The 25,295-nt window shown below is 46.3% G+C and overlaps 1 protein-coding gene across 3 annotated transcripts in view; it reads right to left on the reverse strand.

Moving 5' to 3' along the window:
• The window catches only part of FGF18 (fibroblast growth factor 18), a 72,709-nt gene that overhangs the window by 38,213 nt on the left and 9,201 nt on the right, over positions 1-25,295 (reverse strand). For 2 of the 3 annotated variants that reach the window (XR_005824335.1, XM_040573435.1), the window contains exons 3-4: positions 15,732-15,869; positions 8,774-8,954 (exon numbers count right to left, since the gene is read on the reverse strand). Coding sequence is in view for 2 of the 3 variants with exons in the window: in XM_040573435.1 (XP_040429369.1) it covers positions 8,774-8,954; positions 15,732-15,869 (319 nt within the window). In the remaining variant the exon portion in view is untranslated. The remainder of the gene's footprint in view (positions 1-8,773; positions 8,955-15,731; positions 15,870-25,295) is intronic. The other variant, XM_040573436.1, reaches the window with a different exon arrangement.

Here is a 25,295-nt window from a genome sequence, read left to right on the forward strand (position 1 = left end):
GAGCGCTGAGGAGACCGCAGACGCTCTACACGTGTTCTCCTCTGCATCCGACTGGCAGGCAGTCTGGAAAATGCCAGTATTGGAACGGCCTGAATTCAGCGGTTTCTGAATGCTGATCGGACACTATTTCGTTCAAGCCACAGATAGTCACTTTTGGGGGGTATTTTCAGCTCCCTTTTTGGACTCTTCCAGATTTCCAAGCGTCATGCATCAGCAATTTCTCGTCTTCAGAGATTGATACTTTTCACCTTTCTGCTCAGCCTGAGGCTCTGTGCAGATTCGGAGGGGACAGGGCTCTTCTCTCCTCTTCCAGACGGCCACGCAATGCTACTGGCATCGTGAATGTTTGCTGTGCTCCACCTCGCGACTGCGGAAATTCCTATCTGGTTTTTTAAAAAGTTGAGGTAAAATCTGAGCAATTAAAGTGCCTTAGTTTTTATAAAGCCTAACACCTTTCTTGAAGAAACCCAAACCTGAAAACAGCAATGTCCTCACAGCTTCTGAAAATACCAAAATAATTAGTTTTAACCAGACTACTGATACATTCTCCATTACTACCGTCTCGTTAGCATGTCTCCACTCATAATGCTGTTATCTTTTGGAAACCTACAAGGGTTTATTGCAACTCTCGTATTGGAGATGAGGGAGGAACAACCCAAGGATGTTGAGACAGAGGATGAAATTCATGCCATTTCCTCCCAGGTGAGGAGCAAGGGTCTTTACCCCACCACCTAACCTGGTCAGAATGCAGTGGTGGAGGTTCTCCAGTTGAGGAACACTGCTCCCACCTTTGATATTAAGTCTCCGGCAAAGCAAGCTGCTGAATATCGGTCTGCAAACTGCACCCTAGTGACACACCATCTTATCTTCAAAAGCAGAACTGTGCTCTTCACGCTCCAAGTTTTCAATTTCCCATCCTCTCTTTAAATAGGCATGAAGGTTATCGACATTATTCCTTTCCCCTAAACATTTCTTACAAAGGACAAATCTCACCGGCCTCTTGACAACACGCATACTCATCTACAGGGAAGCCAAAAATTACTAGAAGTCTGTCTATTTTAATTTTTTACAAGGTTTTCCTCCTCCCTGCAAAGTAAAAGCAATTTAAAAAGCCCTTCAGAAACATTGCAGCGACTAGCCCATTCTCTGTGTACTCTTAATTGTGTCTCAATAACCAAGTTGAATTCATGATTGTCTGGATGCTTACATACTGGAAAACCTCAGAAACCACAATACAGTGCTTGATAACAGACATTAAAATAAAACAACTAAAATCAACTCAAGACGAGTTCTGTTAGCACTTTTGTGTATAATCACTCATGGCCTAGAAATATTTAAAATTATGCAAACGTCTTCTAGAACTTTATCTCCCAATAACAACATGACAGTCCCCATGTATAAATTTTGGATAGAAGTAATTTTTACATGAATATGCCTAGTGCCTATTTAGAATTACTACAGAGAAAGGGAAGCCCCAACTTTGTTTTTGTGTTATTTCATCACAGAGAAGAGCATTTAGCAAAGCAGCTGCTCAAGCTTCATGGGAAAAAACGTAATCACAGCAAAGCAGGAACAGATAATATCATATTGACCTGTCTTCAGGGTCTGGCATTCACATTTTCATAAAGTGCCTAGGAAGATAAATCACTATACTAATAATATTTGTATTGATTATCTAAACTGAAGCAGCAATCGACTCCATTGTCTCACTTCCTCTTAAATTGCTCACAGATGGGATCCTATTTCCTATTCTGCATTTCTAATGGGAACACTTAAATCACAGCATAGAATTATATACACAAACTGTTAACAAAAACTCTTTTACGACTTGCATGAAAATAAAGATTTTTCATTTTGTAGTTCACTTTCCACTCTGCACAGAAATTAAAAATGACAAATTATTAGCAGACCTTTATATTACTTCTCTTCATTATTTCTGGGCACCTAATATTTACTGTAAGACAGGCCTAGGTTTTCCAAACACCAAGCAGTGATTATAGGGGCTTTAAGTTCAGACAGAGCTAAAAGGCGACTCTTTCTTCCCTGAAAGTAAAGGCTCTTTAAGACAACTCAAGGCCCAAAAGTCGGGAAATTAAAGACCACTTTAGTGTCAGAGGAAAAACAAACAGCAGCTTCTGCTGTAAGGGCTACTACAGGTACTTACACCAAACAGGGACTACAGAGGCAGCTGAACTTCAGGTGTGAAACAGGCCACAGTGGGAGTTTGGGGTAGCAGCTATCAAAAACGAAAGTTTAAGAAACCAGCAAAAACGTGCATTGTTTGAAATAGGCTTGTCATAAATCAGAAAGCAAAAGGTTTCTATTTTTTTCCCCAAAAAACTTTTCATCTTGCCTAAGCAGAGCTTTCTGGCACAGACACAGAATAGAGCAGAAAAAAAAATCTGAAACGTACAGATGGTTCGTATAAGATGATTACAACATATTCGCATGGCTGCTGAACTTTTCAGAGTCAACTCTAAGGTGACGGCAACCGAGCCTCCTCGCCGCACGGGGAAGCCTGGGAGGTCCAGCTCCAGCCCCACTGTTCGTGGCTCAACAAAGCCGCGAGTCGGCTGCAACGCTTCAATTCATCCCGCCGCCCCTCGCTCCCCGCATCCCCGCGCCTGCTTTCAAAGGAGAACTTTGCCACTGGCTGACTGCACCACCCAGATGAGGAGGGGAGACATTTTAAGGGGAAAAAAAAAAAAAAAAAGCAATCAGGGGATGTTGGGCAAGAGGAAAAAAACTAGACACAACACAGCAGCTGGACAGCGAAGGCTTCTCAGGCTTAGGCCAATCACCAGGACCCATATGACTGTACAGCTGCCATGGTGAATGATCATCGCTTACGCTGAGGTCAGCTCTGCCCCCGGGCTAAGTAAGTGAAAATAAATGGTTTAGAAGATAAAAGGTCTTTTAAAAAAATTATTTGTCTTGTTGTCATGTCAAAACTGTAATGGGAAGAGACTGGAGGCAGCAATACGTAGTTTAAATAGGAAACAGCCATCCTGATGTTTCAGCTGAATAAATTACAAGGCAAATCACAGTGCATTCAGGCTATCTGGCTCATCTACACTGGGCCAGACAGGCCCTTTTCCACATACCTGGCTCCTGGTAAGAAAAGCAGGTTTCTGAATGCCGAGCTTGTGGAAATACGGCTATTAACTAGCCTCAGCCACTACTTGGGCTACATCTCCCATCTTCCTTGCAGGTTAATTCTGTGCCTTCCAGCCACGAGTCTAGTTTTCCTTCCTGATCTTCCCAGGGGGATCAAAATTGATTTTAACTATTCTAGGGAGGGAAAGGGTTAATCAGTTTTCCCAAGGCAGCTTGCTGTTAAGGTGCCAGATATACTGAGGGGAAAGAATGACTTGCTAAAGATGGGACAATGGCACTGGTATTTTGCATTTGTTTCCAGGCTTTGAGATAGAACAAATGGGAGTCATTAGTGAAATGAGTTTAGGGAGTTCTAAATTAGCTGTCAGGCTGCCAAACCCAAAGAAGTGCTATGTCAGCTCATTAATTCTGGAGAGCGCAGGATTACCCAAACCTAGGAAGGAATCCTGCAAAATTTCGAGTCAATTAAAGGAGGCTATTTTGCTATAATAATATTTTCCGCACATATTACACCTCCTCATGGAACAGAGCCCACTTCTACCACAAATGAAATCTCTGGCAGGATGGAGTGTGGCTGATGTCTAGACAGCTGTAATGCGCTCTCCATGGGCTTGTCCACTGGCATCTCTGGGAAGCTGCAGCAGAACAGCCGGCGGGACTGCCAGCTGCAGGGCACATCACCCAGCCTGGGGTGGCCCCAGGGAGGAGGCACCCATCTCCCCAAGCTCCGTGCTTCCCCTGCACACGTGAGGATGCTGGTGGCAGCCTTCAGAGCTTGAGACCTGCCCACCCAAAAAAGAAAGTACAGGGTGCAGTGACGCATACGCCACCTGCGATCCATGAAGGTTCATCGTGCACGCACAACGCTTTTGCTTCCCTTCTTGGCCCGCCTGATGCCAGACGTGCTGACACTTAGCAGACACGTGCCTTGTCCAGCTCCGTGGACTTCCCATGCATTTTGTTGAGTCCTGAGCTAAAAGCCCCTGTACCCGGAGGGAGTCCTTGAGAGCACCTCACTGGCTTGGGGTCAGTCCATCCAGTAGCCAAAAACACCAGTAGCCGAAGGGATGCCGAGGATGAGAGAGACCGCACCTGTGTGCTGTGCCCCTCGTGTGGGGCATCTTCAGACAAAGCCTCCCATAAATGAGAAGATTTTATTTATTTATTTTTAACTGGAATAGACCAGGTCAATGGACAAAATAGCAGTGGGTGATAACCTGTAGCACACTAGCTAATAACCCATCTATGTACACCATGCCCTCACCTTAAGGATAGCCAAGTATTTGCCCTAAATAAAAGTTAACTCAAAGGAAAGGGTGAGCACATCCCCCTCACGTCTGTCACTTCACATTGCCCCTCAGGACAACAGCAGACACTTTAAAACAAAAATTACATGGCTGTGAAATACAAATGAGGCAAAAAATGCCTTCACCCAACCAAGAGAGCTCTGTCTCACCAACTGCACCGGATACAAAGACAGTGAACAAACAGGATAGAATGTCTTCTGCCTTTTGTGAAATGAAAATAAATGAAAGGATCTAAGGTTTCAGGTCACTGATCCCTCTCTTCCCTATCTGTACCATTTATCGGAGGTAGAATATAAAGGTTCCAGGTCCTTTTCTTTTTTTGTCAGCACTTTAATGGTTGTTTTTTCTCCTTCCCCCTTTCATTTTCTGAATGAAAGGACCACTTAGGAACCTGTAAAGTAATAATAAGCTTATAACAGGAATATTGTTTTTCTGGGCCAGTGCAAACTCTTCTGAATAGGTTGAGGAGATTAAAGTAAAAATGCAATCTGTAAATAGATCACTCATTTAATTAGTTTATAGTCTGTTAAGAGATAATATTTTGCTCACATAGATCCGTCTGTTATCTAAAGATCTCAGAGCACTTTAGGAACATCAATTAAGCCTTAAAAGAAAACAACCTTGGGAGATAGGTAAGTGTATTTAGATTAATTAGTGTAGCTGTGAGCAGCAGGCATTATTATTAGATTTAATTTAGTCCAATAATTGACTTATCTGTTAATGGATTCTAATTCATCTGAGAAGGGATCAAATCCATCTGATTAAAAGGATTACATCGACTCAATTAATTCTATTAACTGACTTAATTTGCCATTTAATAATTCCACACATGGGGCCAGATCTTGGCCCTGAACAATGCACAAGCCAAACATCACATACCAGAATTATTATGCCAGTAAAACTATGCATTACAGAGTTGCATTTTTCCTTGCACATGGGACATGCGGGCCCAGATAAAACATTCAGGGGGGCTTCCTCCCGCTGGACTTGTCCTGGCCCTGCAGAATGCTCTCTCGCTGAGCCACGACTGCTCAGTCATTTTGCTGTACTTGTGATGGCTGCCTGGAAACGAGCAATTCACTGCCTGAGATTTGTCACTTCCCCTCTTTTCTGGGCATTCTCTTCAACCAAGAGGTGAGAAGTTTTACAGAAGTCAATAAAACCTCGCAATAAAACTAACCAACTCTCCCTCCTTCAAAGGCAGAATAACCCTCACACACCAGCCATTTGGAAGCTCTGTATGTGCAAAAAAATAAAAGGCATCTCTTCACTTGGACACACTGTTCTTTATCCAGTTGTGAATGTATGGGAGGAGAAAGGTGCTAAAATGTTATTAGCTCTCCATCCTTAAACCTGGCTAGTGCTTATTGTTCACGATGAGCACTGTGGACCATAGCCATGCTCGCTCTCTCAGCAGTACTTCCCACACTAAGTCCGAGTCTGCACTGCCCTTGTTTGATATTACCTTCTCTTAATTGGGCTGAGTTCTTGGAAGGACACAGCGTCACTTTGAAAAGCCAAGAAAACAGCATCTTACCCCCAGTACAGAGACTCTTAACACGCTCCATCCCCTAACCTCTGCTGAGCCTCCTGCTCACAGCCTGGACCCTGCAGCAGTGAGACTTGGAGCTGGAAGCGTGCCCAGTAACACTTGCATCTCACAGCTTTCCAGTTTGGCACCTTTCTGCATTGCCTGTACTTGTGTCCGAGCAGATACAACTGTCCCCCACCACTGCAGAGCTGGAGCCCAGCACAGGCGTTTCAAGATAGCCCTGCCTGAGTTTGTAAAGCGGCTCAGGAAGGAGTAGGCAGGAGAACTCAGGGCTGGAGCCAGCTCACGTTCCACCTCCACAGGCACCTTTTCCCACATCTGTTGCTTTTTCTCAGATGTTGGCTCCTGCTCGTCCTCTCAAAGCCTTCCCTAGGCTGACACTCAGTCTCTGTAATCCTTCCAACATCAATTCACATCACCTCCACCATGATCTTGCCTTTCCATGGGGACAGGGGTAAGACAGGGGAAAAGCTGTGGGAGACTGCATCGCCTGCAAGGGCAGCGCAGCCAAGAGAAGGAGTGGGAACTGGGCACTCCCAAATGCTAAGCCTAGCTCTGACTCACTGTGCCAACTTAAAGGCAGGAACGGAAGAAAGAAGAGAAAAAGGGCAGTAGGAAAAACAGCCATCTGCTGCTTAAGAGGAAAGGTGTCCTCCTACAGAGGCTGTTCTGACCAGCAACACAGATTTGGATCAAAAGTTCGCAACTGTTCAGATCCCCAGACCTGGTTTAAGCCTCTCTCTGGTCTTGATCAAAGGTTACTCCATAATAATGCCTCTGGGGGAGGGGTTCCCAGCACATAATGAATCCTGTGTCATTGCCTTTGTATCCAGTTTTGGCTGTAACACAGATGGTTCTCACTTCAGTAACTCCGACATCTCTCCCCCCTTCATTATCACAGCTAGGAGCTCTGCATGGTCACATCCTGGACCTCCATGCCCCACCTCACTGTCTCCCCGATTATCATGCTCTAAGTGTTCCTGTGCCAAGCAAGATGATGAACAGATTTCCATAACCTTTCAGCGTGGCTAGAAATGGGGAGGCTTTGCAGCTTGACACATCAAGGAGTTTTATTAGTAGGAGAGGGGGAGGGAGCAGGCAGGGGTGTTAGCAAATGGCCTCAGCGGTCAGTCAGCACACATCAGGTTTTTAGAAGGATGCCAGCAACCAGAAGCAGAGAGGATTTGGTGGCGAGCAGCAATGTGCACGCCGCGGAGCTCCTCAGACTGGAAATGTAAGGCTCTACAATTGTGCGGCTTCTCCACTGGTCACGAGCACTCCCCTGCGCTAGGATTTGTTGTTCAGACATGATTGCATATGTATGAAGGGGACAAGATGGGCTTTGACACATAAATTAGCACTTGTCAGCTGCTCACGGGCACACTTCCCTGCTGCACCCCACTGTAAATGCTGCCTTCTTTCATGGAGAAGCAAACTGCATCACGTTACCTGACATTCACTGCGGGCAGGAGCGCTTCCTGGGAAGCTAGCAGCTAGCACACAGCAACTAGTTTACATATCAAACCTTAAGAGAATGAATGTAATAAAATGACACAATAATTAGCAGCCAAGTGGCACTTTGACTCCTGTTTTCTCTGAAAATTTTGGAATGACAAAGGACAAGGTTGAAGATCCCTCATGGCAGGGCTTTTCCTGAGACTGGGTGAGTTTGCAGAACAGCTTTGGGGGCTCATTTCACAGCAGTCAGGTACTTTCTAGTTGACACCTCCAGTGGCACAGCTCTGCACGTGTTGGCGTGGCAGTAGCTACCCCGCTGACAGGCACGGACCATATGTCATCCTGTCCAAAGTTCCCTGAGGGAATAACAATTCCCATATTTTGACCTGCCCTTCATCGTACCCCATTTCCACCTCACCAGCACTGCACATGAAGTCAACCTCACGTGACATGTGCACACCGGCCAACACATACGAACACACCTGCAGTGACACATACAGACTGTATGTCCGTAAGAGAAAAAGGACCGTTTCTCAAAACAGCCCTGAAACCCTTCCAACAACAGTCATTCAGGCCTAAAACAACTAGAGCAAAATACCTCCGCCAAAGCCATCGCCAAATGTACCAGCATTAGAGAGTTGTTGGTTTTCTTTTTTGCATAGTACACTCTCCTGGAGGCATTTCTGTCATAATGCTTATGTGCAAATCAAGACAAAAACAGTTGAACACACTGCTAGCCTGTGCAAGTTAGTTGCATTTCTGCAGGATCTACATGCCCCAAAATTCAACTTAAGCACTCAAAGCTCAAAAGTCTGCTTAATTTCAGCTCAAAGCAAACACACACACCCAGAAAGATGAGATGGTGCTTCATTCATGCAATGGGATTCATCCAAACTCAAGCCCAGGTCATAACCACATCTCCCAAGTTGCTAAGCCCAGGGCCCGAGTTCATTGGGAAAAAACATTCCAAGTCGCCAACCTCAGTATCATTTATGAATTACCCTGGACAAACTGTAAGCTCGTCTGATAGGCAGAAAAAGAATTTTGTCTTCAAGCACCATCACGCACTCATAAACTGGGGCATTACGGTACTGTGGGAACTGCCCGCAGCTGGGAGCTGAGCTGACAGCCTGCTCTAGCACTGCAAATTCCATGTTCTTAATCTGAAAAGGTTTTATGTTGTTGTTTTTTGTTTGCTGGTTTGTTTTTGTTTTGTTTTTCCCTGTGATCCTCTGCATTTTATTGCTCTTCTCATTTTTCTCCCATGAGGTTCTCAGGCCAACATAGTGAATTAAAGCTTTTGAACTGGAGTCTGGGGAATCCCAGTAAATACTCTTACCATATTTATCTCCATCTTCTCCTTTGGCACTGATCCTCCTGCCCAGCACTTGGATGTGCTTCCCGCTTGTCCTGCTGTAGAGCTGATAGAGCCGGAGCTGCTTCCTGCTCACATCGTCCCTTGCTCGCGTTTGGTTCTCCACATGTATCCGAAAATCTACATTCTCCTCGGCAACAAACATCTGAAAGTGGGAGGGAGGGTGGGGGAGAAAGAGAACAGAATAAACTATGAAACAAAATAAGCATCTTGGATAGAAAGATTACACATCAACCTGCCAAAGGGCACATGGCGCAAGACGACTTAGATTTGGCTGGCCTTCACTTGACAGTTGAGGCCGTGGTATCAGGCACTCAAAATGTAATTCTATCCAGAGCTGGCTCTAGACAGTAAACCAAACCTGGATTTTTACAATCAAACTGTGGGGGGTTTTCTGAGTAAAAACTTCTGCTCGGTCTTGCTTTGATTTAATCCTGGTCAGCCACACTGACCATAAATTAGGCTCACTTTTGCATATGCATAGACCCTACCAAGTGACGCAGACATGTATGGGAGAAAGGGGACTGACAATTCCATTTCAGAAAATTTGTGCTTCACCTTTAGCAGCTGCGTGGATTAATGGCAGGGAAGAAGTCAAGGGAAAAACCTATTTATGCTGACGTTAGTAGACTGGATTCTAGCTACACACAGGCATAAAATCTAGTATGATAAAAGTGCCAGTTGTTTGTGGGCCCTCTTCAGCATAAGTTTGTTGCCAACTTTGCTTTAGTGAAGCCTGATCACTGCTGAAGGTCGATTGCTGCATCTTTTGTCCACTCCAAGTCAGGGAGAGATCATTTGGACCAGCAAAAGCACAACTGACACGTCCAGCAGAGAGGTCATTACCAGCGGGGTTCTGGGCACTTGAGCCTCTTCCTGTGTTTTTTCTGGCCAATAGATTAAATTAACCTTAGTTAACTACAGCCTTGAAATATTACAAGAAACTTTCTCAGCCACATCTGCCCTTCTCTGGAGATATTGTTTCCAATCTCAACTTACGGTTCCCAAGAAACACTGACACAGGATTCCTGCTTTTGCTTTAGACTCATCCCAGCTTGCCCAGGGTCAGGGGACCAGGCAACCAAGATGCTCTCAAGAAGGCCCCTCCCGACTGGGTGGTTCAGCAGCACACACCCAAAAGCACTTCACATCCAAACAATACAAAAGACCAGAAATCACTCCACGATCTGCCCTGAGAGCTTTTGCACCACTGTGACCATGCTGCCCATACAATCCAACAAACAGACAATATTTTGGTGACAGACTCCCTTCACAGTATAATAAATCATTCAGAATCCAAAAGCAGCAAAATATTATTGAGAAGCACACAAGAACACTACCATACAACAGACAATTTTTAATTTGACCATGACAAATAATGTTCAAAGCTTACTCATAGTTGATGAGTTCTAATGCTATGTACCACTTGCACGTAAGAGATGAAATCCACAAGAAGTAAGAATCACACGGGAATTTAATGTTACCTAGGTTTGGGGCTGGCAAAGGAATGACATTTGTTCCTAGCAAAGGAATGACACTTGTTCCTAGCAGGACTTACTACTTCTACTCCTAACACATTCCAGCTACAGCATGCTTGTCCTTCTAGCCTGGAAGCAACAATGTTCCGACATATTAGTGGGTGGATGGAGCTGGCGATGCAAATGAAAAGGGGTCAATAAATCCTTGTACAGGTCCATTCTGGGCTAAAACACATAAGAGCAAGTGGTCAAAGCACAGAAAATAGTCCCTCTTAAGCCTCCTACATCTGTCATCTCATACCAGCAAGTACTTCGGAGCCAAATAGCCAAATACTCCCTAAAAGTCAAAACCTCAAAAGAACTTTTTAGCTTTTCCAATTAGCAAGTAGACACACAGATCAGCAGCAGGAGGAAAACTTCAGGCTGGCAGTGCTGCTTAGCACCAGACCTTCGCTAAGCAACCCAAACAAAAACATTATATTCAATACAGTGGCAACAGCAATGAGGTTCACAGGGATGTTACAGGATTGCCTTTGCTACCCTTATTAAATGCTGGGATTATGCTATTTGAATCCCAAGTCCTAGGAGAGAAACCTATTTAACTCTCTTATTTTACTGTCAGAAGTCAAAAGGAGACTGCAGGAGCTGGACACATAGGCTGAAGAGAGAAGATACAAGGTGATGCTGTGTCTAAACAGACATTCAGCAGGATGACAGAAGTGATGGGCAAGAATCACGCAATTAATAGTAGCAACATTTCCCACTCCCAGAAAACAGCACAAGAAGCAAGAGCACACCTTGCCCTTGCACCTGCCAAGAGGACACGGCATGAGGCCAGCAGAGCTCTCAGCCTTTGCTTGAGCCAAGCTCTGCTCACTTTCCTCTCTAGGGTCACCAGAGCTACCTCTGAGTAAAGCAAGCAGGATTTGGCTTCTAACATGAATAATATTAATTTATTTTTTTTCTTCCTACATTTCTTCTTGCTTTCTTTTCAAATAATATTGTTACAAAGGATGCTGACCTACTAAAAATAGAGATGTTCAAATAATGTCGACAGTCTGCCTTGTACCCACAAAAGCAAGGCTATTTGCAGTTAAGATTCTGGCTTCGCCATTCTAAGATTTAAAACAGATTTTAAATCAAGATGACGTCGCTACATTGCTTTCACCACATGTTAATGAATTTCACATTTTTTCTAGGAAAAAACAAAACAGGTGGGATTTGAAGTAGGGGGAAGGGAAGGTTGTTTTGCTTTCTTGGAAACTTCAAATAGAAAAGGCGATCTATTTTCCAAAACATGTTTTAATTGTCTCTTTGCACTGAAACACCTTCGGGGTGGACCAGCATCCCCACACTTTTTCTTTGCTGTGTCTGGTCTCCCCATCCATACCTAACAGCTTTCGTCCCTAAGCCCTTTCCCACAAATTCACGAGGATGAAGCCCTGGGGCCTGCTCAAGACAAGGCCCAGGACCAGCCTCAAAGGTCCTGATCCTCCCTGACTGTACCCATGTCACCAGTCCGACCAAGTCCCTACATTTAACACAATGTCTTTCAATGAAAGAGATTTTAACTTGCCAAAGCAACCTTCTTAAGAGGTTTCTCACTAGAAGAGATGAGCTGCGTTCACCTGGAGCTCAAGCACTTGCACCATGAAGGCCCCAGCCTGTAGCCAAAGTGCACACGTGGCCTCTGGGCCATCCGTGGAGCCACCTTGTGCTGCAAACAGCTCCAAACACGTTTGTCACAACTTTCCTGCATGGTACAGCACAACGACCAGATAACACAGCGCTTCCTCCCAGCACAAGAAGGGTAAGCTTTTATGCAGTGGGATGAAGTTAACTCTTTCTCCCCAGAACAGGGCTCCCCCCGACTGAAGGCCTGGCAGGCCATGCAGCTTAACTCCAGCACCCAGCAGCTCATCCAAGTACAGCAGTGGCCTGAAGCAGGGCCAGCTGGCCTGGCAGGGATCAGCTGGGGACACCAGGCCCGCCAGCAGGGCCGCCCAGGCCTGCATCACTCTGCCTCTCTAGTAACAGGCCTAGCTCTAAGGCAGGGGAAGAAATCCTGAAAAAGGAAGGTGAAGATGCAAGTTCTCTCCTTGTGGCTGACCTGTCCCCCTGGTCAAGAAGCCCTGATGCAGAGAAGCAGTGAATCACTGGGATTTAGCTGTGTGCTTAAAGATAAGCACATGCTTAATCACTTTGTTGAAACAGGATGCTCTGCTGGAGCATAGCCAAAGTGAATTAGCTGTGCCAGCCTGGGCTGCATCTGGCCCACAGCAAAGAGTATCAATATTCTAAAATAAAATTTCATGCAGTGTTGATTTCATGAGATAAAACCTATTTGATCATTGCTGCAATCCATTTTCACAGTATCCCTGCCCTAAAGAGCATACTCCCTCAAGCAGCTAACTTTACTGAGATAAGAAGGTCCATTTATATATACCATAAGAGTGGCTCTCCTTCATAAATCTCAAAAAAAAATTAGTAACATATGCCTCCTTCAGTAACTGATCGCCAGCACTCACTCAAGAAAGTCACCTAAAACCAAGTCCATTCACCCCCAAATATATTTTTTGTAACAATCACAACCACACAAAAACAAATAACATCTTCAAGTCCTAGCCACACTTTAAAACTTTAGGGCTTTAAGTTGTATTCACCAACGCAAAATGAAATCTTTTTTTAAAAACCATTAATGTGTTATTACTGCATAGAAAACATTATACACAAAATGACCACTTTTGCCTTTTAATCTGATCATCCACACTAACCACCTTGTAACTGCAGATCCTGCAAAAAGCATATAACCCAACTCCCTGGAAATTACCATTGCTTTTCCGTTCGCTTCAACAAACCATAGATGAGGCCCTGGGCCAAGCACCTGCATGTGAGCCGTCTGGGGGCACCCAGCAGTGTTACATGCCAGCAGGAAAGTAAATTTGCAACACCAGATCAGAACTGCTGAAATACCCTTACTGCCTGCAGTAGCAAACCTACAGATCCAAAGTTCAGCACAAGAGGTCCCCAAAATCAACAGCTGATTGCATCTTCTAGCTCCAGACCAGGAACATGACTTACATTCTCTTGGAACAGAAAAGGATTTCTTACATTACTATCTCCTCCAGCATTTTGTTGCTATTTGGCATTGTATTGTGGTCTATTCTGCAAATCTATTCAACTGGTATGGACCTTCACTGCCTATGAAGGACAACTTCAGCATCTCTGAATAGCAGGTGTCATTTAGCTCCATCTAGTTCTCTGCCTGCTGCTTATAGTCTGCAAAATCTAACAGCATCACATTCATTTTCATTTGTATTCTTCCTTTCCAAACAGTTCTTCATCCATTTATTTATCATTACATTTTTCAGCAATAATACACAGCTACAACAGCATACCAGAAATACAGTTGACAAAATAGAAGTTTATGCAAGGGAATAAATAGCAGTCCTTTCAAAAAAAAAGCATCACCTCAAGCAACTGATGCATCTAAAATGCCTCACCAGAAACACGTGCACTTCTGAAAATAAGCAGCTCTCCCTTCTCTTTACTTCTTCTGTTTTACTTACCCAAGCATTCAAGGTAGGTCCGTCTAGTCTTAACTCCAACTCAAACAGTCACAGAAACTAGAAGTAACATCTAATCTGTCTTCTGACAGACTACAGTGGGAAATTTTCAGTGCTTTTTTGTGGAATGGCTTTCAAACAATGACTGGATTTCATTTTAAATAACTTTACAACGATCCATCAGCTTAAAGAATGACTATCATATTTGTTAAATCCCAGATGGAGGGCAGGGAAAGACAATTTTGCTGATGCTGCCTAGGGTTTCAGCATTAAGTAATCCAAGAAACAGTCAAGAATCACAAAAGCCTCTGACAGCAGCACCGTGATGTTAGTCCTATACAAGCTCATGCCACAATTCTGAAAACACCACCACGTTGTTTTGAACTGCAAGCAATCAAAGCCCCGCCAAGGTCAATGAAATCCTTACAGTGCCAAACCATGTTTACAGGATTTGGCTTTCCATTCAACCAACCTCTGCACACTCCTCATTTTCTATTTTTAGCTTTCCGGTAAAAGGGAATGTTAATATGTTATTGTTCATGTCATAAAGCGTTACAGCGTTAGAAGTCCAAGGCCCACAGCATGGCCAAATTAGCTGGGAGCTGGACTTCAGAATTTCCTGATTTTTTGCTTTCTATCGTACAGAGTCTCCAAGCCTCATCAGGGAGCAAACCATATGTCATTCCCCAAACTGAACTAGAAATACAAAATCCCTCTCACGGAGGGCCTTACTGATTTCAAAAGATAAACAAATCAAGCAACTCAAAGTCCTTTCAAAACCCAATCTGATAAGCAGGAAATACTTATTACCTTTCAGCCATCAAATCAACCTAATATTAATGATTTTCTCCGTGACCTTCTAAACACATGCAAGTTAACTTAATAAGGTCAACAAGAGGATATCCAAGACAGATCTCTCTCAAGTCTGCAAAGGCAAGTAATAAACCGCTTTGCTTCCATGACTTTGGCAAAATTCCTCTATGCCAATTACAACGAGATTTGCTAGCTCACCACGACAGTCATTCTTTGACATACAGCGAAACATAATGCACTCCTTATTTGCTGCTTTTTCTTCTTCTTAACTGCAAAGTCAATCCACAGCCAGGATGTTGTTACATTCACATTATACAGCCTGGTTCGAAGCAAGACATAAGTGGATGTGGACTGCTTTGACGTACTCACTTCTTTGTGCTTTGAAGCACATTTGGAAATTAATCTAACAAAGTGCCCCATGCAGGAAACCTAAGCAAAGGGAGAGGGCACTTCAGAGCAAATCTCTGTGCATCCAACAGGAGAGAGGCTATGACACAACACTGCCAGGATTGCACAAATGTTATGTAAACCTTTCACAATAACACAATAATTTAGACTTCTGTTTCATTGTTGTTTTACAAAGTGACTTCTTTCTGCTATTCACAGAACAGTAACTTTTCCTTGAAAAATAAATCTCCAAAAAGCTAAGTCACTCTCAGTCTTGGCAGATGTCACCCTGAACGATGCCCATGTACCCTACAGGATGCCCACTAAGAAAGGGCAACGTGGTGCATCAAGGAATTGATTGTTCGAACAACAAAGACACAAGACTCCCAAACTCCACAAAAGACCCATGATGCTTACAAAGTATCTGACTTTTTTTTTTTGTGGTGGTGTTTTTTGTGGGGGGGTTGTTGTTCTTTGGTGAAAACATGAATGTCCTATTTAAAACCCAAATGCCAAACGATCTTAATTCACAAGAGCCACACCACTGCATAGCCCATTCACAAATTGAGTTATAAACCATTTGGGGGGGGGGAGGGGGGGGTTGTTTCGTTATAAGGCTATTTCAGAAACAGACTTTCCTAATGCTCTATGTCATAATTCTCTAACTTGTGTACTTACGTCCAGTTTACGTCTATTTATTCTTGTACCAACAGCGTCCTTGAGCTTGAACAACACTTTTCCCCCTTGCGCTTCTCCTTGTGATGCATTCAGGCTGCTCCCTTTCTCCGCTCTCCTCCCAGCCTTCATTTCGCCATGCTGGGAAAGGAAGAAAGCCAAGTACGGCCATGTTCGCCCGCTCTCCTCGCCGACCGCCCCAGGCCCACACCCCACGCCAGCCCCCGCCCCAGAGCAGTTCCCGCCCGCAGCAGGGCCTGGTGCTCAGCACCGCGCTCTCGCCACCATCCAGCGCGGTCACAGGCCCTCTCCACTGCACACACCTGGCCCTTTTCACAGCTGCATCATGTCAGTGGTTTGTGGCAGCCACCTGCCATATGCATGGGTCCCCTCCACCTTTCTATTCCTGCCCCCCTCTCCCAGGCCCTGGCTACAATGAGGAGAATGGCTGGGGCCTGGAAGGGAGAACGCGCGGCCCGGCATGGTGCCACATATGTGGGTCCAAAAGCTGCTCTGCAGTTTTAGCCTCGCTGTCTCCAGAGAGCTGCCTGCCACACTGGGAGAGGCTGTATGTTAAATCTCCTCGGGCCTTCATCCCTCCAAGCCACACAGCTCCTAGGGGAGACAGCATGGCTCAGCCAAACCGCCCAGCTGCCCCGCCTCGGTGTCCTCTGCCCATCTGAAAGCAAAGTGCCCATCGACCCGATGACGGATGGCAATATTGCTGAGTGCAGCACAAAACCACGAGGAAGTGCCAAAAAAATGGAACCTGAGAGGGCCTGAGGAAGCAAATGTTTTATGGCCTATCACTGAGTACTTGGCTGCTTTCTAGAGAAAGATGATGATGCCTTCGAGAAAACCAAGCTTCTCCTTTTGATGATGGGCTGAATCTCAGCCAGGACTGTGAAAACGCACCATTTGCTAGATGGTGATATTTTAAACTTGTTCCACCCAGGGAAATGGTTCAGTCTGGGGAAGAACAGGGTTTCAGCTTTGATTAATGATGTAAAGGAACAGCCACACTGTGTAAAACCAGGAAAGGGAAGGGTTGGGAAGGCTTGCAGGACCAGGCCTCTCCAGCCAGCGCTGCCACCAGAGCAAAGCTCAGCATCCAAGTTATGCTGCAGTGCAGTTCTGTCAGACAGGCACCACCAGCAGCATCCTCCACATCCCTACCTCCATCTGCCTGTTCTCACCAATTCAAAACCAGGTCACTGCCCGCAACACGAGTGACATTATTAATACAATTATCAAGAGCAGCAGCTCAACCATATGCAAGGGCAAGCCCACCCCTCCAGCATCCACCCTTCCCTCCACAGTAGCCTGCATTGTGCCACAGCGTGGCAGTGCCGTAGGGACCAAGACTGAGCTTCCTGCTTGCTGAGCTACCAGGACCATAAGGAACCTCCTTCCCCATGGGACCAGTTCCCATTACCTCCGTTAACCAAAGCAACCCATTCCCATATATCTCAACCACATGGCTATCCGCAGGACACTGCCTTTTACCATAACTAGATTCTCTGGAAACACAATTCAGACCTTAACTTTTTATTTTTCTCCAGTTGTAATTTTTTCTTCTTCTTCAAATTCAGGACTGGTCTTAATTTTACTACAGCTATCAATCAGTCAATGAGCAAGCAGGGCTTTTTCTTTCTTCCTTTCTTTCTTTGCCTTTCTTTCTAATGCTTGTTATATCTCTCCTATATACTTCCTCCCTGCACAGAAATATCCCTTCAAAGCTTGATATTATTGAGCAGCTTTCAACCATGCCCAGCAGAGCTGTGTATTCTCTGCATTTGTCTGGCCTTTGTTTCTAGGAATGAAATACCAGTGTCTTAACAGTGTGACTTCATTTCACTACTTCATTCCAATACTTGTTCTATTTCTATCCCACTGGGTCAAACTCACCTATTGTGAGACCTCACCGATTTCAATTACATCAGGGATTAATTTGTTCCATGGCGTTGAAGCTGTTAATACAGTCCTTGCTGGCTCTAGATTAGAAAAGGCACGATCGAGACCTCCCTCGCAGGCAGTGTTTTTAACAGCGGTCTTGATCTTCATTTTGTTCTCCCCCCCCCCCCCCCTTCCTTTGTGCCCCTTTGCCCCTCTTTTCACAATCTTCTCCTTCCTTTCTAAATTGCCCTTATCAGAACTGGGTGGTCCTCCTGACTTCCACTGTTACTGGCAGAAAGTTGCCTTCCAGCAGCTGCTGCCCAGCATTTGCGAGGGAGCCTTCCCTGCTGGAAGGTCAGCGGCGACAGGTCCGACCTGACGCTGCACAAGCTTGTGGCAGCCGGGCTGCTTCATGAAAATGGAGCACAAGGAAGATCTCAGCGAGGGACGTTAAAACCAAGTCCTCCTGCATTGCCCTCCCTCTGGCATCGCCTCTCCCCGAGATGTCACAGGCAAGGGCTGGCTCTGAGGAGTCACTGCAGGACTCCGTGCACCCAGGTGGATCTGCAGGGGCTCAGCTCTGCAGCTCAGAGCATCGTTCATAGCAATTAGGTTCTCTAGGAAAAAAAATAGATTCACCACATTGCAGGTGGAAGCCTGAAATACGAATTTGTTAAGTGACTCTAGTTCTCCATTCTGGAGAGGGTGTGATCATGGCAACCCAAATTCTGGTGCCAGCTGAAGCCCTTAAATGTCACCAGGACCATGACCTCACTGCACTTACATTGCTCTGGATGCTTCCCACAATGCAGATTAAACCCAGCCTGTGCCATGCAGCCCTTGAAGAGAAGACAGGATCGGCTCTAGAGGCCGCGTCACATTACAACAGGTTTCCCAACAGTACTGATCTGCAAAAATCACTGCTTTCACAAGCCTGAGCTTTCCAAAGTACTCCCCTTTAGCACTGAAATCTCCTGCTTTAATTATTCCCCAGATGGTTTTGCTGGGGAATAGCTAAGCTCCCATTGTTGCAGCTTCACCACAGTTATTTCCGACACCTGCAAGTTCAATGAGGGCAAAACAAAACCCAAAACTATTTCCCACCTTCCCACCGTGCCTTCCACAGGGTGCACTCTCTACTCAGGAGGAAGTTTCGGTATTCATTAATTCACCACACACTCTGCATTCCCAGCTCAGACCAACTGCATTGGCTTTCAGAGCGCCGGGGACATCACTGCAAGTGGGTCCCATGGGACTTGTGAGCAAGACGCAGTATGGCACTGTCACCTTAGCCATGGGAGATGACAGAAGCACTGTCACTTCAGCAAGCTGAAGCTCCTGGCTGATCAGTGGCAACATGCTTCAGGTTCTGCAGGGGCCACGAGTGACCCATGGCGCTGTGCTACTGCCACTGCTCCTTGCTGCTAGCACCAGGATGTATTTTTTGGAAGTAGATTCATGCTTGTGTCCCCCTGCCATCACCAGAGCAGCCCTCCCTCATGGCATGGATACCGCTGCAAAGAAAACAGTAACAAGGCTTTGCAAAACAGCCTCAGTCAACCTCTGAAATCCTGGATCCGCAATGCCAGCAGTTGGATTCGGGGAGCTTGCCATACTACAACTGCCTTTGCTAACTTAACAACAACAAAAAAATTCTTTTCATTAGGGAGAAAATACTCAAGCTGAAATAAACTGCCCTGATATGCAGGAATGAAAACTATCCAGCAATTCAGACTGCTGCAAGTAGTTGTCTCTTAGCATTTCTGAACAGTTGAAACATGCATTCAAAAAACAAAACCTGGAGAATAAAATGCAAAGTCTCTGCAGCCCAAAACACACTCAAAAAGCAAACCTGGTCCCCAGCACGGCAGCAGCACAGAAACCCCTGAGCCCAAGCACACATCACCTGCACCAGGAGCCACGAAGGAGGCGATTTTGAAGCAGACCCAGAAGCAGCAAACAACTGCCCCCAAACAACAGGGAGTGCCTTTGCAAAACGTGTGGGCATCTCTACAAAAGGCAAAAACAACAACAATAGGGCTGCCCCTGCCCTGCTGCCCATCCCAGGGTGCTGCTGGCCGCATGGCCCCAAATACGTGCCTGGCTCGAGCAGCTGCTGCGCCCTTTTTGGCACACAGCAGCGGAGGAGCCTGGGCTGGCCACACCAGCAGGCTGAGGTGGAAACCAGGGCAGTCCTCCCTGCAGGGTGCTCTGGGACAAAAGCTACGCACACACCCCACTAAAAATACTTTAAAGCAATTTGTTCGTCTCTTCAAATGATACCCATGTAGCCTGGAAAAAATGCCAAATTCGAAACAGTCCTGACCTTTTCTCTCCTTCCCTCCATCAGCGGGCACGTCTTTCTGGGGCACATGCTCCAGCCGTGAACCTGTGTGGCCTGCTGTTCTGCAGCAGTAAAGAGAAGAAACTCCAAACACACTACCCTGAAACATGTCAGATCACCCTGGAAAAAGGCAGTCATCCCCCCGCAGGAGTTACGGTGACGCTTTAAAGCACAAGCCCGTCAGGTCCAAAGTAACATCTCTGGCTCTTCTGCTCAATGCCAGCCCCGCTGGGACCTCCACGAAAACAGCAGCAAAAGCCCAAGACATGGGAAATCCAAGTGATGCTCACTAAAACACCACTGTCAGGAGGAGACAGACGATCACCAGAGACCGATCTCCCCAGAAAAGAAATAAATATTTGCAGTGGCAGCACAGCAGCAGGGATCTGGTGTTTACCCAGGTAGCTCCTTTCATCCCAGTCCCTTGACATCGTCCAAGGAACACACAGGTCCCTGCTCCCACTGCAGAAAAGCAACTCCCTCTAGGGTAAAGCATGGCAACTGCCGACAGCGCACACGAGTTTAGGGCAGCATTTCCAGAACTCCTTTTTCTACTGAATTTACAAAGGAAACAGAGATGGGAGCTACTGCCCAAGGAGACAGCTGTTAGCCACCAGCACCTATCTCACGTGAAAGGTGGCTTCTTCAAAAGCACACAGCTCCCATTTCTCCGCTGATTCAGCAGTGAGGATGCTGGAGACCCTATCGAATTATCCTGTGCCACTTTTCCTCTATCGCATTTCCTCTGGAAACCTTTTACAAAGCTGCAGCCAGTCCCACTCCTGCTTATTCTGGCAAGATAACAGTGACCTGACATGGGACAGGTGCCAAGTGGAAAGGGACCTGCTCAGGTGTCACCCCATGATTCGGCAGCATCTACACAGTGCTGGGATGTAAGAAAACGGCTGTGGGCAAGGATGGGAGGGTTCATCTAACAGTACCTGGAGGCCAATCAGGAGATTTTCTGGAATTGCAGGAGCCATTTCACTGGGAAGCTAATTAATATTTGTGCTGCTGATACCTCCCTTCTGCCTTACCTTCCTCTCTGCCAGCCTGCATGCGGTTTTTATTTTTTCATGCCTACTTTTTGGACTGGCTGACATTAGCTGTTTCAGATGCCAAAGCCTTCGCATAACTTGTCTCCTTCCCTCCCTACATTTCAAGTTTCTGTTTTCTATCATTTGGGACCTACAGGTGCCTGCAGCTGAGGATCACCTCCACGCCTGCTGTCTCCGCTCTGAATGGAGGTGTCTGCAGGTTTGAGGCAAGGATCAAATCCATTTTATGGAAACTACCAAAGCATCACTGGAAACTGGTAATGCACAGCAGCCCCAGTGTGTTTCCTGAATACCAGCCTGCTGATGCTAGTTATTGAGGGAGAGAAGCCCTGTCTCTCTGGGCTGATCTCTTTCAGACACAAGTCAATGCCCAACGGGGATGTCCAGCCTGGGGGCAGCCTCTTCAGCCTGACCCCGCACAGCACTGCGGGAACCAGCCCCTGGAGCTCTATGCAACCACCAGGGACTTGGATAAAGCAAGGTCCTGTGGTGACAACGCTGAAGGGAGAACAGTCAGGGTGAAAAGTGGAGCAGGCCAGCAATTCGCCTAAAAATAAATTGCAATTTATGAAGTCACAGCCATGGAGCTGAGCACCCATTTCAGCCACACACCTTGCCAACGAGTTTCCTTTTCCTTTCCCCACATTACCGTGACCAAGCACCTGCAATGTTAGGGTCTGTCCCGCATAATCCTCTGCCTGCGTACATGAGAAATATCTTTATCTACAAAAATCTTGCAAGTTATTTCTGGAACAGGGCTTTCCAGAGATGATTTTGATCAGTAATTCACTTATTTGAAACATAAGACGCAAAGTTTCCATCGTCTGTGCATGGGAGATATTTTGTCTTGATCTTGCTGTAAGGTTTCGCAAGGCAAACAAAGCAATTCCATGAACTGTGCTGCACAGCGGAGCTTTCTGAACCTCAAAGACATCCCTGCAGGAACCCTGCTGAAGCAGGAGATGGACAGATCCAGTTTCCATTTGAAGATGTGTTACTACTTTTAAATAAATCTCTTCAAATCTACTTACCTGGGAAGACCCAGTTCTATTTAAGGAGTTTAATTGATTTTCACTAACAAGCGCCTTTTCCATTTAAGAGCATTTCTCCAGGGCCATGCCATCTCAAAGCACGCCGAAAACCTGCCGGCACCATCCCAGAGGTGAGACAAGTGGCTCTGCAGCACTACCTTAGTGCTGCCCATCACACCAGCTCAGTACCTGCTACAGCTCAGTACCTGCTAACAGCAGCACCGAGCATGTATTTGGTGCTTCCGGCTTCGCTTTAAAGCCCTGCTGCCACAGCGTCTCCTTTCTGATGAAGCCCGAGGGTATTTATCACTGCCTGCTCCTGCTTGCAAGTCTGCTTAAACAAATCACCCCCGACGCAAACCCGAGCCTGCTGCCTTGGGATAACGGGCTATGCAGGCATTTTTTACTCGGAGTTATCAACTCTGCTCTGCCTGCAAAACCCATCAGCCATAAAGAGAGAGCAATAAAAAATACCCTGCCTGGGCTACTCTGCACTCTTCCTCCAGCACAGCCAGCACCACATATCTGCTAACAGCACAGAAAGTTTGCTTTCCCCAAAAGTTATTTTCAAGCTCTATTATCTCCCCTGTTTATACCACGCTCCCTCTGTTATCACGAGATCTCCAAGTAATTTATAAGCCCACCAGCTCCTGCGCTAACATGGCAATAAATCAGGCTTACGCAGCATGTTGCCTACTGTTGGGAGCAGCGGGCAGGACGCGGCCGGGTGAAGGCACGCAGCAGCAGCCACGCCACGTCCTCTGTGGCCACCAGCCCCATGCAGATCAGATGGGAACCTGGCTAACTGCCCCACATCCTGCTCCTGGACGGCACCGTGCGGAGGTGGGATGTAAACCGTGTCTTAGGAATCCAAGAGGCTGCAAAGGGAAGCTCCATTGAAAGTGGAGAGGCTTTTTTCTTCCTATTTTTTCATTTTTTCAGGCTGATACCTAGCTAGGCAGCCCTGAGTACTGCATCTCTACAACTCTGCCTGCTGAACCCAGTCCTTGGATGAGACAAATGAGACAAGGCACACACAGCTGACATGTGCTCTTCCAAGTGCTCCACCTTCAGCAGCGCTCAGACGACTTGTTCAGAGTGGGCTGGTTTTGTTCTGAATGGGCTGGATGTTTATTTTTAAGTATCTAGGGAGGATTCCAGTCTGCGCCTCACCTCGCTGTGTTTTCCCCATCTGACACAAATACAAGCACACAAAAGAGGGTTTTCTTTTTAAAAAATCCAACCAAAGGAGGAGGATGTTTTTGGCTATTTTCCTCGAGGAAAGAGGTTGCCCATCTAATAATCCCTAAATGGGCAGTGGGTTGTTGGGTTTTCATCTGCGCCTTTGAGCCTTCGTTCCCTCTGCCAGGTTGCTGGTTTTCTTTTCCACAGAGTTGCAAAACCCCTGAATAACAAGGTTTGTGCATGGAAGTGCTGACACAAACCTTAACTACAGCATCCTGAACATGATACCAGAATAAGGACGCTCCCTGTGTGGCCCAGAGTATGGATAAATAAAGCATTTCAGCAGCCAGCACCGACAGATCATAAACCTCCACAAGCATAAATACCAACAACAACCCAAAAAGATTAGAGGGCTTACGGGTGAGCCAGGCTGGGATGATTTAGAGTTGGGGTGGAAGGGTCATTATTTCTGAATAGGTGGGGGCGAGCGGGCCAAAGAAATCAATAAACCATTCGGCTGCCAGGGAAGGAAGGGGCCACACTGATTGTGTGGACACGAACCCGACACGCTCTGCATCAGGCTGGGGACCTTGGGCTCACCAGTGCCAACGGCTGCGGGCAGCACACAGCACCCCGCTGCCAAATGAGGGCACCCATGGGGGCTGGCCTTAGCTCCTCGCTGGGCACGACTCGCTGAAACGAATGCAGACAAGGCCAACCTCCATCCCCACTGCAAACACGAGCTGCGGGACTGAGCTCGCCCCAGGACTAGCCGCAGCGGGCTCCTGCTTCCTGCAGCGAGGGCGAGCGCAGAGCTTCGCAGCCACCTTCCCAGACCAACAGCTGCTGACCGCGGATTTCAAAGGCCACAAGCAATTCCTCCCCTGCCTTTTGTCTCTTCATCTTTCAGCCCTCCTCATTCCCAAATCTTGGATGTTTCCTTCCCCCGCTTTCTTTCTAGCGAGCTGAGCAATGACGAATGACTTGGGCTTAAAAGGCGTTGCAGTAGAAAGAACCTGAGCTCGCAAGCCTACAGGTGCCAATGGGAAGGATCTCCATTCCCAGCTAACCACAGCAACGAGCTGGTGCTTGGCATGGGGGGAAAAGTACAGAAACCTGCTCTGATGCCTCCCAATGAGCCAGCCACCCCCTCTGCTGCCTTTCCAAATATATTTAAAGGAAACTCTCTCTATCAGTTAATAAAATAGCTGGAAACCTAACCAGGTCATGTCAAGCTTAGCGGAGTTAATGAGTTTCAACTTTATGTAGGACCTCGAGAGTTTTTAAAATCAGTAATTTCATCTTCCCTCCAGAAATGAATTCCTCAACGGTTACACTGCAAAAATATTCCTAGGATGGACAATTCTGCTGCTAATATACTAAAGATGGCATTAAAAAAATCAGATTAATATTGAGCCTTATCAAACATACAGTACAAACCACGTGTTGAATTTAATCCAAACCAAAATGTCAATCTGCCTTCGGGATCAGATATAACAAACATGTGAGCCTGGGGCAGAAATGAAAGCATGGTTTGTTTTCTAATACAAGATTTGTACTGATCTCTATTAACTGTGCTCCTGCATGGAAATCTTGACACTGCAAATGCCGGACAAACACAATTTCTTACCTTTCTGCTTTGGTGAGCCGGGAAAAGTTTTGTTTGTTTCTAATCAACCTTGCATTGCAGGTTTCCTGTTTTCAGGGAACAATTCTCAACAGTTTCTGAATATAAATCCTTTTTGAAACATTTTAAATGGGGGTGGGGGGGGTGGGGGAAGAGGTATTATAATCATTAGGCACCAAAAGTTTGGGCTGCTGCAGCCCCGCACAGCCTGCCTATACCAAGGAGACCCAACACGCTTCGCTGCGTCCGCCACCAGCCTCCAGAAAGGGACCTTCTGCCACGAAGCCTGAGATTCCCCCGTGGTTCCTTCCTCTGGAACCCCAGCATTTGTGCCTGTGTCACCAGGATGCCATAAAGCCCCGTGCCTCATCCCAGATGTCTCCATCCCTGTGCTCACCGAGCATCCTTCTGCAAGGGGACCTGCGG

The sequence above is a fragment of the Cygnus olor genome, chromosome 14 (assembly GCF_009769625.2).
Source record: "Cygnus olor isolate bCygOlo1 chromosome 14, bCygOlo1.pri.v2, whole genome shotgun sequence".
Taxonomy (NCBI): Eukaryota; Metazoa; Chordata; class Aves; order Anseriformes; family Anatidae; genus Cygnus; species Cygnus olor.